This window comes from Gracilinanus agilis, chromosome 4, assembly GCF_016433145.1.
Source record: "Gracilinanus agilis isolate LMUSP501 chromosome 4, AgileGrace, whole genome shotgun sequence".
NCBI classification, from domain to species: domain Eukaryota; kingdom Metazoa; phylum Chordata; class Mammalia; order Didelphimorphia; family Didelphidae; genus Gracilinanus; species Gracilinanus agilis.
In genome coordinates, this window is record NC_058133.1 from 63,585,794 (window position 1) to 63,601,860 (window position 16,067).

Below are 16,067 nucleotides of genomic sequence, written 5' to 3' on the forward strand. Positions count from 1 at the left end.
GAAATGTTTATTCCTTTCTCTCTTCCCTATAAGTTTTGGTTGTTTCATTCATGGGGATTTGTATTCTTAGTACCAGTACATAATAATAAATCCTTATTAATATTCTTGGGAATCCTGAATTCTATTGGATCAATCAAAAGTTGTGTAACTTCTTTTCTTTCCTATTTTTCTCTACCACTTAATTATTTACCTAATAACCACTGCACAAAATAAAAACTTTAAAACACCTAGAATAAATTTGATTACTTTCTATACAAGATTATCCCCAAATCTAGAAGTATGTAAGCTTCAATAACTCCAGAAGTGGAAATGTTCCAAACTTATAAAAAACATCATTTGAAAGTTTATTTATATTTCCTTTATGCCAATTTAGTTTTCTGAATAAACTATTTTAATAAGATGGAGCATCCTGTCATTTTCCATTGTGTGACAGTGTTTGGGTGACATTTTTTTAAACCAAAGGATTAGTAGAGGAGGTCCTTTTGACAGGCCACTTCTAATCTATCTCCATTAGACTATTTCTTATGAAGTCATATCAAAACTGTCACGCGTGCATGAAATCTTTTTGTTGGGATGTCCTTAAAGCTAGGATTAAAAATGCAATCCTTTCTTGTCACTTAGCAGTGTCTAATGAAAGATTTTAAAGTTCAAAAACTGACTACATCAGTATTTAAAATTTTTTAATAAACATTTCAAATGTTTTTCCTAAGTTTGGAGCATCCCTGAAGATATTAAAATTTAAGATTATACCAAGATTGGCACTGTGCTTCATGTTTGTCTGGACCCTTTTTGCTAATGCTTATTGTAACCATAAAACTAATACCACGGCACATCTGACTAGATACTATCTTTGAATTAGATCTAAAAAACTGGAAAGGAAGCTTGCAAATTTTGAATAACAGATCATAAATATTTGTGAAAATTGTTTCATTTAATATCAAATGAGAATGAAGAACACAGGATTTGGTTCCAAAATTATCCATTAATAAAGGGTGTTCAGGTATATCAGTTTCTCATGATTCCTGTCTTTTGCCTTGCCAACATAGACGACCTCTTATTTTACAGAGAAAGGAAAACAATAAAGGTAACACTGGGACAATTTCATGAAGACATTATGGAGGCAGAAAATTGATTCTTGGAGCAGAAATCTTTTAGTCAACAGTTGAATAAAATGAAAGCAAAGGTAGTAAATTTGGACTTCAATGGGTCTGTTTAAAGGCCATTTTAATTAAGACCCTCTTTAGTCCTTCATCAGTTATTCTGAGTGTACTAGTTTCAAATACATTCCTTTCTTCTACATACTTCTGAAAGAGATGAACACCTCCTCCAACACCAAAGTAATGTGCTTTACTTGCTAAGAATACCTGTCCATTTTCATTCAACAAACTAGCTAAAGTTTGGTGGAAAGAACTATAATAACTTGGATTATAAATGGTCTCAGAGGTAAGAATGATGTCATATTTTGCAAAAGCTTGTTTGCTGCTTAGCACAAGTTTGGAAAACTCGCACCACTCTCCAGAAAAGAATCGACATTTGCTGCAAAGTTCTTGTGTAGGGTTCAAGATCTTCCTTCTTTTCAAATCTGGCTCATTTACTTCATCATCTTCACATTCAAAAGTGGAGTTCACTATTACATTTGGAATGGTTACTTCATCAATTACAGTGCTATTATAATCTTGAAAGTGGATTTCTTTAGCTTTTCCCTTGAGGGCAATTATACCCAGAAGCCCTGCTCCACACCCAAGATCCAACACTCTTTTCCCAGCAAATTGTATTTTTTCATCCCATAAATAAGCAAGCAGATCAAAGGTACACTCCCAGACCTTCAAACCTCCTTCATAGATACCTGTGATAAGATCAGAGTGAGAAGAAAGGCTTTTGGATATTATGTCTTCTCCACAAGAGTTGTCTTTCAAAAAGGCCATTTTCACTATTGATAAACTTGTGTGCTGAAGATGTGGCATAACTTCTACCACTTTATTTTCTAATACTTTGTTTAAATCTTTAGGGACAGAGTGTTCTTTGGCAACTTTTAAACAAGACTGTTTTTCTTTGGGCCCCAAATCCCTTGTAATTTCATCTGAAATAGCCAATGAGTTGTCATAGTCTTGAGAAGCCTTAAGTTTTGGTGATGATTTGCATCCCCACAATGGTTCCTCTGATAAATCACATTCTTCTGAGGACCATTTTCCAACTTTCAGGTTTCCTTTCTGACTCTCTAAGATTGATGTTATTCCTGAAGATTCCAAGCCTGAGGTCTCATCTCCAAGGGGTGTTAATTCATTTTCTTGGTGGCTGTCTATAGTAAAATTAAACTGGAATGTCATCTTCTCATTAAATGCACAGAACTCTGGTATGCAAAGTGTTTTGTAAACATAAACAAAATATGAAGAAGTGGTAAAAGTCACTATTGACTTTCGGAAATTTCAACACTCATCCAATGAACTGGTTAAAAGAAATTCTTCCTGAAGTATGCCATTAGTGACGTGCTGTGGTAAAAAAAATCTCTCTCCAGATCTGTAGCCACAAGAGGGATCTTCCTGAGTTCACTGTTGCCTTGCATGCTTATAATATCTCTCAATTTTGCTACAGGAAGAAAAGAAACAAAACTGAATTTATCAAATCAGAATGTCAGAATTCCCTGACCTATGATATAAACACCTTAATTTGCTGTGGGCTGACAGTGGATAGTGAGAAGTAGTAATAATGGGAAGGGGACCCTCATACTCTGAAATCTTGCATTTCTCACCAGTTAGCACAGGTTAAATATCAACTACAAAAAATGTAATTTCAGCATTAGTCAAGCATGAATTGCAGATTGATCCATTACCCATTCTGTATACTGGATCTGTATTATTCTATACTGGGCATCAGCTTTGTCCTAATCTGTTTTATTAATTACTCATACTGTTTTTGGAATTGAAAGACATAATTATTTATAGTGTTTCTCCAATGTACCACATCTCCTCCCCCACCCCCACCCATGTTCTCATTACAGAAGGGCAGCAAGACCTCTCCTACATTGAGGGATGATGACAAGGTAGACAATGGGGGAACATGGAACCTATGCACTGGAGACTATGGCATTCCAGAAGAATCCTCCAAACTTGAACATGCTCCTTATTCCCTATGGTAACAAACACCAAAACATACCTCCACTTGAATTTGGAATGGGAGATGACAAGCTCCCAGACCCCTAAAAATATCAACTCTGATCCACAGGGAGTAGAAACTGTCATTACTCAATGGAAGCTGCCACTCAAAAGCACAGCTGCTACTTCATACTATCAGCTCCAGAGAGGCTACTCTACTAGCCTCTGGGCTTGTCCAACAACCCTAAGGCTACCTTATTTAGTCCCCAGACTATTCCACCAGCTATAAGGCTATTATGCCACCATAAATCACTTCTTCAAATAAAATTCTTTTTTTACTTCTGGATTGAATGGATTTTGAGTCTCTCATTCTTGGAGTATCTACAAACTTGGGTGTGTTTTTCTCACAATAAATTTACAAAAATAATTACATACAGGAGAAGATCTTTGCTTTGCCCATTACTCCTAGGAACCTTGCCAATGGTCAGATACGTGCTTTACAATTTGAGAAAGTAATTTCTCAAACTCTCTAGGATTCAATTTCTTTTCTTTTCTTTCTTTATTTTTTTCAAATGAGGGGACTAAATTTGGCCACAGATAGAACTGGAACAGGCAGACTTTGGAGGCCATAGGGTAAAAACCCTTCATCTTAGAGGCAGTGAAAGCAGGCCAAGGATACATATCCTTCCAGGGGTTCACCCAAGTTAAGCAAGGAGACAAAGGCAGCAATGAAAAGTAGTAGACTCTGTTTGCAAGGCTGGTTCACCTTTGGCAGGGTTCCTAATTGATTTTCAAAATAATGATTAAGAAGATAATAATTGGTATTTATATAATATTTTGTCAATTGACAAATAGTCACTACTACTTCTATTCCATTACAGATAAAGAAATGCAGGTTTAGACAAGTGATTTGCCCAAATCCAGTTAAGCAGCAGGGGCTGGATTTAGAAAAGGTCTTTCTGATCCCAAGACTACTATTAATAACAATAAGAATGGCTAGCTACCATTTAATAGTTCATTAAGATTTATTTGCAAAGCACAGAAACCGAATTTAGACCAGGTCTTTCTGATCTCAAGTCTAACAATAATAGCTACCACTTAATAGAACATTTAGTTTTCTTTGCAAATCATTTACAAATATTATGACACATAATCCTCTAAAATCCCGCCTCCTACAGAAAGCCTTCCCCAACCCCTCTTAATTCTACTATCTTCTCTCTATTATTTCTTATTTATCTTGTATGGAACTTGCTTTGTATCTGTTTGCTTAGTGCCTCCCCCATTAAACTGTAAGCTTCTTAAGGGCAGGAACTCCTCCGATTTTTTCTTTTTCTTTTTCTTTTTTTGTATCCCCAGGACTTGGCAAAGTACCTGGCACGTAATAAATGTTGGTGGAATTGAACATCCGTGGGAAGTAGGGGCCATCATCTCCATTTTAGCTTTGAACTCGGGTTTCCCGGACCCATGGGTCTATCCCCTGCACTACCTACGTGCCTACACCTAGTCTGTGGCTGCCCTTCAATCGTTTCATTAGGTCCAGGGCTTTTAGGGTCACTTTTGGGGCTTGATTCTTCCAAAGAACCGGATTTCACATGTGCGACTCAAACCCCCTCTGAAGTCCAGTGGCGGATTTCCGGGTTCAAGTCTTCCCTAAGGCCGTGGACCCTGCCTTTTGTCCAGCCACTACTGGGAGGATTCCAATGGGTTGGTGTCGGCCCCGGCGCCCTCCTGCTTCCCCTCCTCACCCCATCCAGCCGCTTCCAGGGTCGGGATCCTAGAATTCCACTCTTCCGCTTAAAGATGTTCACAGTCCAACTCCGTCTTCCTCTTTCCGGAAGGAGCTTGAATGTTGATGCGCAATAACTCCGCTCCGCTCCAATCCCAAACCGGGATTGGCAGGAAGCTTGGGGAGTTCGCAGAGCTTGCCGGGACGGTGGAGGATTATTTCCGCCACTAGAAGAGGGCGGGACGGATTCGATTTGAAGTGGCGGGAGTTTGTTTCTGCTGAGAGGATGTCTCAGGACCGCGCGGAGCCAGCGAATACCGTGGTGCTGGAAGAGCTGGCAGGCTGGTCCGAGGACCTATGCCGTCAGGAACTGCCTTCCGTCCTACCCCAACTTCTCATATCCTTAATTATCCCCTGGGTTGGTGGGATGCGGAGTTCCCCGTAACTCCCCAACTCCTCGGCGGGGTAGAGAGGGTGGACGGGATGCGCGTGCGCGTGATTCGCTCCTGCATATTACCTAAGCTAACTAAAAGGATATACCTTTTATGTCCTGAAACTAGTGGTGTGGCAAGTCGCCAGGCTCCCCTTGTTTAGGATTCAAAAGTGGTTGGCGAGAATTTGTGCCCGTAATCTGTTTGCTCTCCACGTCTTTTTCCCTGCCCTCACTCTCTTCAGCGTGTTTTTGTGATTTTCCTTTACTTTTATGGTACCCTTGACTCCCAGGTGCACAATAAATGCTTTTTGTCGCTGCCATAGATGATCCTTCAATGAAAGAATTCATACTAACAGTCATTTTGACTAGCCTGAAAGATCTCCACTGCTAGACTGTAAAAGAGAGTCAGCTCTGGGGCAGTTTAGGACACACTCAGCCACATCTATAAGTTTGTAAAAGTATTTGGATTCCAAATGCTTCTTACTAAGTAATTATAACTATAGAAATATTATGTAACTAACATAAACTATATAAATGTTATATAAATAACAAAAGTAATTATAGCAGTGCTTCAGATTACCACCCTTGTCAATTGAGAAAGCTCACTTAATCTCGCCAGGACTCAGTTTTTTGTTTTTCTTAAGTTGTGAACTGAGGAGTTTGAATCTGATGCTTAGAGGCAACTCTTGTGGATAGAATGCTGGATTTGAAGTGAGGAATCTACCTCACAAACTCTTTAGCAAGTCACCATCTCTCTGAATTTTAATTCTTCATAATGAGGGACTACTACTATCTTAGATGGCCTTTAAGATCCCTTTCCACCTCCAACTAGATGATTTTTAAGATCTCCAAGGGCTGAGCCCTATGATTTCATCAGAAAAGTATTTTTGAAAGTGAATTTTATAATATGGGAACGTAAAAAAAAGAAAAACATACCTTAAAACTAAAAAGTGGCTGCTTTTGGATGGCTACTTAAATGTTAGAATTTGGTAAAGTAATGCTGATTTGCATTTGGATAAAGTGTCTATGAATTCTGTGAAGATAGCAGTATGTTGTCATTATTTACAACAACTTTGTAAGGTATTGCAAGCATTTTTTCTTTTTATAGTTGAAGGAATAGGATCTGAGAGATTAAGGTATTGGCTTGAGATCACATAGGTTCTAAGTGTTTGGAGCTGGAACTTTAGCCAAGGTATGTCCAGTCTTGATTTTGGAGTGAGGTAAAACCTTATATTTAATAGTTAACTTCATTAGCTCTAAATTATTAATATAAAAATTTCATATACTACTATAAGTAGAAAAGACTTGAGGTATGTTCCGTCCAACCCTCTCAGGGTTTTGCAGGTGAGGAAAAAGCCCAGTGAGGCTTCCTATACCAAGGGTTCTTAATTTGGGATCCATGAATTTTTTTTATTTTTTAAAGTTTGATAACTATATTTCAATGTAATTGTTTTTGTGGTCTTTTTCATTGTCTTCTAAACTTAAAAACATTCTGAGAAGGGATTCATAAGACTATATTTACTTATTTTCATAAGACTTTATATAAGAAGTCCATTCATGACACAAAGAAAGATTAAGGGACCATGCCTTACCAGGACTTTCCCTCCTTGTTATTTGTTTATTCAGGGAAGACTATATCCATAACTTATATTTGGAGCTCACTATTATTATTATTTTCAACCCTTATCTTCAGTCTTGGAATCATTACTAAATAATTGTTTCCAAGGCAGAAGAGTGGTAAGGGCTAGGCAATTGGGGTTCATGACTTGCCCAGGGTCACACAACTAGGAAATGTCTGAGGCCAGATTTGATCCCAGGACCTCCTCTCCCTAGGCCTAGGTCTCAATCCACTGAGCCACCTAGCTGCCCCCTCACCATTAATTTTTGTAGAGGGACTGTTATAATATGGTATTGCACCTTAATTACATTGAATAAAACTATCTAGACAGTTTCTCAATCCCCTAATACTAAATACATAATATGATACAGTGATTAGATTTGATGTCAAAAGAACTGGTTTTGGATCCCAGCTTTGCCACTTTTGTGACTTTAGACTAAATTTATTTGGATCTCAGTTTCTTCCTCATCTGTTAAAGGAATGGGTTAAACAAGATTCTTTCCAGATCTAAATAAGTGTTTCTGATTTACATTTTAACTAAGTTTACTCAAATCTTAGAGTAAGAAAGGTAACAAATAACTTACTACACTAAATAAAGAATGACTTGATGCTGAATTGGCTTGATTGTGTCTCAGTATTAGATGGGATTTTTGTTGAGGCCTGTACTAAAAATTTCCAATGTTCAATTAAAATGTTGTTTACATTTGTATTTATATTTATATTCATATATATGTTCTTATTGAAATTACTATAATTCTAGGTTGTTGGAAAGCCCATTTTCAAAGTGGCAGATATTTTAAGTTATATTGGGTATTCCTTAATTAATTTACTCTATATATCAATGTTCTGACAACTGGAATGAACACATACGTAAGTAAGAATGTCTTGATTTTGTGGTTCTTAATTTTGGTGTCTGTGAAGTCTAGATTCTACATCTCAGTGGAAATTCCTTTTATTATTGTGTTTACTTACTGGAAAATGTCAATTCTCATTTTTTAATTTCTTTATAGCTACCATTACTTTTAGTGAACATAAATAATTTGACCCAGTTCTCAAGTTACAGTGTTTTCTCTATTCAAAAAGGAAAATTTAATCACACTTTTAAATGATATCAGTCTTTTTCAGATTTTTAGCTATATGGTATATGGTTAAGTTTGTATATATAATTTGTAGAATTTAGAATTTAAAAGAAAGCAAGTTGGTGAACTTGATGGAGAGTTAAACTCAGAATCAGAAAGACCAAGGATCTCCTATGACCCTGAGCAGGACACTTAACCGATGGGTGATCTAGGCAACTCTTTAAGTTTGTATGTTGTAGATAAAATGCTGACTTGCATTGGTGGAGAGAGTTTCCTTATTTAAAAAAAACACTTATATTAATTTTAAAAAAGTTTTGTTGATACTTTTTGTTTTTACAGTACAATTATTTCCCCTCTTAGTTGCCCTCTTCCCATTAATCTCTCTCTTTTAGGGATGGAATTTTATCTTCCTGCTCTGGGATTAAGTTTAGGCATAAAATAATGCCTTCTTATGCTTATCCTGAGGATCAAATGAGTTAACATATGTAAAGTAAATCTTATAGACTGTAAAAATGCTAGCTATTATGATGATGGTGTTAAAAGTATACAAAGCTTTATCAAAAATGGTTTGTGCTTTATATTCCCAGGAGGCAAACAAATGACAAAGTGGGGGAGGAGAAGAGCAAAAAACTCCACTGGAAAACCAGTTTAGCAGAATTAACACATCAAACTAGTGCTTCAGTAAATTCCATGTTCCTCACCCATAGTCCCTTACCTTTTTTTTTTTTTTTAAACCCTTGTACTTTGGTGTATTGTCTCATAAGTGGAAGAGTGGTAAGGGTGGGCAATGGGGGTCAAGTGACTTGCCCAGGGTCACACAGCTGGGAAGTGGCTGAGGCCGGGTTTGAACCTAGGACCTCCCATCTCTAGGCCTGACTCTCACTCCACTGAGCTACCCAGCTGCCCCCTCCCTTACCTTTTTAAAGGGAACTCTTTCTTTTTTTTTCTGGGGGTGGGGTATCAAGTTTGATTATAATTTAACAAAATAGTGGTTTAGTTTTTGTTGTTCTTTCTACTTACGTTATTGTAGTCATTATGTATGTTATTTTCCTGGTACCGCTTACTTCTTTTTGCATCAGTTCATGTAAGTCTTATCATGCTTTTCTGTATTTTTCATATTCATCATTTCTATGTAGCACAATTTTTTATATTACTTTGCATTAAAGTAGCACAAATTTACTTAGCCATTCCGCAGTCAGTGAGAGTTAACTTTATTTCCCATTTTTTGCTTCTACAAATAGTGCCAAAATAAATATTTTGTTATATAATTGAACCTTTTTTATCATTTATCTCTTTAGTTTATATGCTACCGATTTGCCAAGGGCCGTCGGGTTCAATTCAATTAAATCTCTGGGTTAAAGGTTATGGACATTTTAGTTACTGAATAATTTGTTTTCCAGAATTCTTTGGTGAAGTCACAACTCTTCTTAGTGTGTTTGTCATTCCACCATTCTTCCAACATTCTCATTTCTTATGATTTTTGCCAATTTTCTTGGTGTGAAAAGTAACCCCCAATTTGTTTTGATTTTCATTTCTTAAATAATTAGTGATCTGGAGCAATCCTTTATATGATTATTAATAGTTTGCAATTATTACAAAAACTATTTATTCATATCTTTTAACCACTCTCCACTCAGAATGATTTTTGTCTTCCATATTTGATTTATTTCCTTATATAATATGTTGGTGATTGGATCCTTATGCAAAGTCCTCATCTTGTCTCTATCCTGTGTCCCCCTCTCCCCAGATGTCTTGCAAATCATTTTCAATTTTCAACTTAATGAAATTGAAACAATCTGTTTTATTTTTTCTGATTACCTATATCCTTTTATTGGTTAAGAATTCTGACCTCAACTTTTTTTTCTAGCCTTTTTGGACATTACTCTTCTTGCCTTCTGAAATTAAGTAAAATTGAACTTGTCTCTGTTCCTCACTCAGTTTCCCACTTCTAGGCCTCTGCACTGTTAGGGCTCCATACGTGGAACATACTTCCTTCTTACTTTGATCTCATGGAGTCTCTCTCTTCCTTTAACATGTAGCTGAAGCTCCCATTTTCTTCAAGAAGCTTTTCCTGATCCCCCAGATGCTAGTGCCCTCTATCACAAACTATCTTGCATTTCACTGCTTTCTATATATTAGAATTTATTTACTTTGTATTTACACTATATGAACTTAGATATTTACTTGTGGTCCTCATTCAAATGTGAGCTCACAATTAGGGACTGTTTTATGGCACAGTGCTTAATAATTACATGTTGATTGATTGAGGTCTATGTCCAGTAGTGGGAATGTTGGGTTAAAAGTTATGAAAAGTTTAATCTCTGTACTTGCATAATTCCATTTGACATTTTCTCTAGAAGCACATCCTTCTTTGGTTTTAGTTACAATACTTGACAGTTTCTCTGCTAAAAATGGGTAAATAACTATTTTTGACATTTTGAAATTGAAAATAGATAATATTTAAAAACAGATGTTCATCTTCCCAGAAATGATTAAACAAATTGTGAATACATAAATGTAATGATAGAACTTTAGCTGTACCCTGAGAAATTATGAATATGATGAATACAGAGAATCATGGAAAGGTTTGTTTGGTTTCTTCTTGTTTGCTTCCATTTGCTTTCTTTTCCATTATCATCCTCCCCTTCCCTCCCAACTCTCCATTCCCCCCATAAGCTCATCATCATGGGGATTTCTTTAGTTTTCCTACTCATACCCATTTGTACCCTCATTTAGCGTTGTTTCTCTGATTGGACAGCTGGGAGGGCAGAGCAAAATATTCCTTCAAATTTTTCCCTTTTTAGAGAGCTTAGTTCCCAGCCAATTCTTCATTTTATACTAACTTCTCTGCTGGATTTTGACTCAGCTATTATTACACCTACATACCTCCTCCTATCCCCCTCACCCCACCTCTACTTCCTTTTGTGTTTTGTCTTCCCCTATTAGATTTTTAGCTCCTTGAGGGTAGGGACTGACTTTATTTTTCTTAGTGTTTAGTACAGTGCCTGCCATATAGTGGACCCTTAATAAATGTTTGTTGTATTTTACTTGTTTAAACTGATACAAAGTAAAAGGAACAGTAAAAATGTTCTACACCAGTGATGGGCAAACTTTTTAAAGAGGGGGCCAAAGGAAAGGAAAGGAAATGCTTATCTGCCAGTCTGTTTCTAAGGCAACTCTTTCAAAGTTTCATTGTATTGTATCCTACTCATTTATTTGTCAGATTAGGAATAATATTGAGCAGCTGGATAGAACAATTCAGGGGGCCACATATGGCCTGCGGTCCATAGTTTGCCCATCACTGCTCTACATGATGACTTACATCAGGGAAAATGGAAAGAACAACCGAAAATTGAAACTGAATGTTATGAAATTATGATGACCAACATTGTCCCCAAAAAAGGATGAAAAGGCACTTTTTTATTTAAGTGGGGGACTATGGATATGGAACACTGCATGTAATGCCAAATTTTTTTTGCTATGTTAACTAGACTTGCTTATTTTTTTTAACACTTCTTTTAATTCTTGTATAAGAAATGGCTTTCAGGAAGGGATTGGAGAAGAGTGATACATTGTGTAATGGATGTAATATAAAAACAGAAGACATCAATAATGGTGATTTTAAAAAAACATGACCCCATGCTTGAATATTTCTGCATATTAATATACTCTAGTCCAGTGATTCCCAAAGTGAGCACCACTGCCCCCTGGTGGGTGCTGCAGTAATCCAAGGAAGTGGTGATGGCCACAGGTGCATTTATCTTTCCTATTAATTGCTATTAAAATTTTTTAAAAATTAATTTCCAGGGGGCTAAGTAATATTTTTTCTGGAAAGGGGGTGGTAGGCCAAAAAAGTTTGGAACCACTGCTCTAGTCTCTGCTGTCATTTTGCTGATTTTGATTTTAGTTTTTTCATAAAGCATTTAAATCTTTATCTTTATAGGAGTTCTGAAGATGCTTACAGAAATGTTTTTACCTCATATCAACTACTTATCATTGGAACAGACATTTTTTTCACAAGTGTTACCAAAGGTATGACATTTATAAAGAGTACTATATATTTTTGAACCAAATGAAAGAAGGAAAGCTTTAACCTGAGAATATATTTATATTTAGAATATTAATTACTAAAGATGCAGCCTTGGAGTCAGAAAGACCTGGAGGTCATACTCTGGCTCTGTCCCATATTAACTTTGTGAACCTGGACTAGTCACTTAACCTCTCAGTACTCCAGGGAATTAAAATTATTAACTGCTCCTTGGCAAAATTACTTTATCAATCCATGTGCCCTTCACTTAAACAGATTTTTGATATCTCTTGTTTAAATAACTAAATGAAAGTTCAGGATTGGTAATGTAGTAATTAAATTCATTGATTTTATTTTTCTCTCATGCATTTTAATAATAATTGTGAAATTCTATTGCCTTGGGGAAAAAGTAACCAGAATCTTAAAAAAACCACATAACCAAAAATATTTGGGAAACTAGGAAAATTTAACCAATTGATAGGATTATTTAAGTTCTCAGAAAACTTCATTTTTAGATTTGTTGCCTTTACTCCAAAGAGTTTGGTAGTAAATTTAATGATTAGCTAAAACAAAGGCTTATGCATAATTATCTGGATTTGTAGCTGTAAGGGCCAAAGTAGCCTCTGATACAATCTTGAATTCTAAATTTTATGACAGTCATCACTTTCCTGGTTTTTTGTTGGATTGTCTGAAAGAGAGAGAGAAAAATAAAGAGTCAAATAGAATAGTTGGCTAGTTAGATAGCTTGGTTTTATGGGTCATATAGGAAAAAAAAAATGTCTTTTTTGTTAAGAGAATTTCAGAACTGTGTATTCTCAGCTGGGAGTTATAACAGTATGTAATGTTTTTCTCAATTTTTATGTTGTCAGTGTTAAGTACTATAAATAGATAAAATCATTTATGTTCTTTTAAATAATTGAGTCATTTGCTAGAAATTTCTGTTTATTTTGGTCTGAATTTCTCTACTTTCACAGACTGTAAAATTATTTGATGATATGATGTATGATTTATCCAGTCAGGCAAGAGAATTATCAAGCCAAAATTTAGAACTCCAGGCTACACTAAGGAATATTTTACAAGTAAGTAAAATCTTTTTGGATAAGGGGAAAAGAACTTAAAAGAATATATAGTGAAGCAGCTGGGTGGCTTAGTGAATAGAGAGCCAGACCTGGTGATGGGAGGCACTGGGTTCAAATGTGGCCTCAGAGTTCCCAGCAATATGACCCTGGCCAAGTCATTTGGCCCTAATTACCTAGCCTTTACTGCTTTTCTGCCTTAGAACCAATACTTAGTATTGATTTTAAGACAGAAGGTTAGGAGTTTTTTAAAAAAAGAATATATAGATAGGATGGTAAGTCTGCAAGCATTTATTAAGCATTTACTAAACACCAGGAATACAAAGATAAGCCAAAAATAAAAAAGGCTGTACTTGACTTCAGGGAGCTACATCTTAATGAAGGAAGACAACACATGAAAGGGAGTTGAAAAGTCAAGGGAATTGAGATGACAGAGGTATCTGAATGGGGCATGGAAGAAGTCCAGAGAGGCAATAGCAGAACTGAGAGAGGAGTGAGCATAGTACTAACCTGGCCCTTTCTCAAAATGGAGATTCCTGGGAACAACTCACAGAGGATGGGCCATAGGCATCTTCCAGGATGAGAAGACTACAGAGAAATTTTCCAGATAAAAATGCTTTTTAGTTCTCTCTTTTGATTCCCTTTATGTATTATTAAAGACCGATTCAGAGTTTGAAATTTAGTTGCTAGAAATTGTTGATAAGAAACAGAAATGCTTGACATCAAGAATTCATATTTGTATTTGTATATATATTCTTTTTCTTTGTACACATTCTCAATTTAATTTATATTTTCTTTTTTATATATACACTTTACATTCTCTTTTCTCTCCCCCCAATAGAGTGTAAGCTTATTGGGGACAGGGACAGTTTTAATTTTGGTCTTCATATCTCTTATCCCTAGTGTGGCACCATGAAAATAAGTGAATAATGTTTGCTGTATTAGATTCAATTCACCCTAATTTACTGAAAAAAAAATTATATTGATTGCATGTGTAAAATCTATAACAGATTGCTCATCTCAGGGAAGGGGGAAATGGTGGAAAGGAAAGAGAAGGCAGAAAATATGAAACTTAAATTTTACAAAAGATGAATGTTAAAAATTGTTTTTCCACATAATTGGGGAGAAATAAAATATAACTTAAAAGAAAAAAGAATGATATAGCAAGACCAATTTTAAATCCATATGCATATATTTAGATCCCTTACTATTTAATCTTTTTCCTTATTTCTAGTCAATGGTGCAACTCTTAGGAGCTCTTAGAGGATGTGTACAACATGTTTGTACCATGCAAGAATCCATAGTTCTAGAGAATATACACAGCCTTCCCTCTTCGGTCCTTCACGTAATCAAGAGCACATTTGTACATTGCAAGGTAAGTAACAACTAGAATTCTGAATTAATAAGCTAAAGAAACATTAGGTGGCTAGGCACTAGAATCTTGGAATTTTAGAAATGGAAGTATGTTGAAATCAGTTGGTTCAGTGCCCTCATTTTATAAATGAATAAACTGAGGCCCTTGGAAGTTAAAGGACTTGTACAAGGTCACAAGATTACTAGGAAATCAACTGATTTGCCTAGAAAAATAGAGATTCGGCATTTCATCCAGTCTGGCTGAATTAGATGCCAGTTCTAAGAGATACATATATGTCCTTTTATTTTGCAATAAGCAAGATTTTTTTTTTTTGCATTTATGTTGATTAAAAAAGTCATTTCATTGCAAATCTCATTTTTAGGTAAAAAATGATAGGGATTTATGTTTAGCCAAAAATGCTTTCTGATACGACACTTCTAAAGCAAGAAGAGTTCCAAGCTATGGACTTGGGGGGTGTGGGGGGAATACATCTTTATTTCAACATAAATGGTTTCCTTTCTAATTCTGTATTATGTATTTTAAAACCTTTTTACAAGAGCCGTACGCTTTACTGGAATGCAGTTTGGGTCCATAATACCAAAAAAAAAAAGGTTCAGAATCCTGCTCAAAAGGAAATAGCTGGTTCTTCTCTGATCTATGTCTACATTTCAGGTCAGCTTCAGGAGTCCTAGAACTGATGCTGACTCTGAGGTAATGAGACAAGGAGAGTCAAACAGTCTGACAGTTTTCATTACCTAATTCTCTGGAGGTTATAGATACCAGTACAATGATTGTACTATCTTTTGTCTCTTACTTTCTATATGAGCAACCTACCTCCTCTTCTGCTGATTTATGCCATGTTCATTTATGCTTACCATATATATTTTCATTACCTTTTGTGTCATCTGTAAATTCAGTTATTCTGAAAACATGAAATTCTGTGATTTATAGCCATTTATCCTCCCTGGGGAAATGTTGGTGTTAAAAAGCTGGGCTTTTGGGGTAATTAACAGCTACAGCTCATTGAAAGCACCCATGAAACATATACCATACCACAGAAAAAGATCATTCTATGAGTTAATGAAAAAAACCAATCTCTCAATCCCTGGCAGTCTGATAGGGAGAGAGTAGAGGGAAGCCTTTTCTTTCTGCTAATGCCAGTCAGTTCCTTCTCCAAAATTCATTGTCCAAGAGTGCTGAGAGCAACATAACTTTCCAGGGTCATCTAGCCATGTATCTGTGGCTGGATTTGAACCTAGGGCTTCAGCCTCCAAAGCCAGCTCTCTCCTACCCTAAACTGCCTCTAGCTGCAAAATGGACTTTGAACTTTCTCTCATTTGTTTTCTCTTCTGTTTACCTGTGATCAGAATAGTGATTCTGTGTACTCTGGACGATTGCACCTGGTTTCAGATCTTCTTCAGGCCCTTTTCAAAGAGGCTTATTCCCTTCAGAAGCACTTAATGGAACTATTGGATATGGTCCGTATGGACGCTTCAGTGATAGAGGAGGAAGATATTTCAGATATGGCATCAGGTGTGTAAATAAGGTTTGTCCACTATGTATAACATTATAAAATTACATTTTATGTGACACTTGCACCCACCACTGTACTAGAGATGATCGTTTCTTTAAACACTCAGTTTAAGTATGAAATAAGTATCA

At 36.0% G+C, this 16,067-nt stretch overlaps 2 protein-coding genes across 2 annotated transcripts; one reads left to right on the plus strand and one right to left on the minus strand.

Annotated features, from left to right (window-relative positions):
• Positions 1 to 912: 912 nt before the first annotated feature.
• On the minus strand, positions 913 to 4,892 carry METTL18 (methyltransferase like 18). Its single transcript, XM_044672886.1, has 2 exons — positions 4,838 to 4,892; positions 913 to 2,586 (listed from the first exon to the last, which is right to left on the minus strand). Exon 2 carries the CDS (start codon positions 2,325 to 2,327, stop codon positions 1,200 to 1,202), a length of 1,128 nt encoding a protein of 375 aa, XP_044528821.1. The 5' UTR covers positions 2,328 to 2,586; positions 4,838 to 4,892; the 3' UTR covers positions 913 to 1,199.
• A 212-nt stretch (positions 4,893 to 5,104) lies between these two features.
• On the plus strand, positions 5,105 to 15,866 carry C4H1orf112 (chromosome 4 C1orf112 homolog). The gene is made up of 6 exons (XM_044672911.1): positions 5,105 to 5,215; positions 7,700 to 7,739; positions 11,892 to 11,980; positions 12,950 to 13,054; positions 14,286 to 14,425; positions 15,809 to 15,866. Exons 1-6 carry the CDS (start codon positions 5,105 to 5,107, stop codon positions 15,864 to 15,866), a joined length of 543 nt encoding a protein of 180 aa, XP_044528846.1.
• Positions 15,867 to 16,067: the final 201 nt, after the last annotated feature.

Excerpts from the sequence above, each read along its gene's own strand:
- C4H1orf112 (XM_044672911.1), top strand. The coding sequence starts at position 5,105 with ATGTCTCAGGACCGCGCGGAGCCAGCGAATACCGTGGTGCTGGAAGAG. Across the intron at positions 7,740-11,891 it reads CAACTGGAATGAACACATAC|GAGTTCTGAAGATGCTTACA; the intron begins GTAAGTAAGAAT and ends TTATCTTTATAG. Across the intron at positions 13,055-14,285 it reads CACTAAGGAATATTTTACAA|TCAATGGTGCAACTCTTAGG; the intron begins GTAAGTAAAATC and ends CCTTATTTCTAG.
- METTL18 (XM_044672886.1), bottom strand. The coding sequence starts at position 2,327 with ATGACATTCCAGTTTAATTTTACTATAGACAGCCACCAAGAAAATGAA.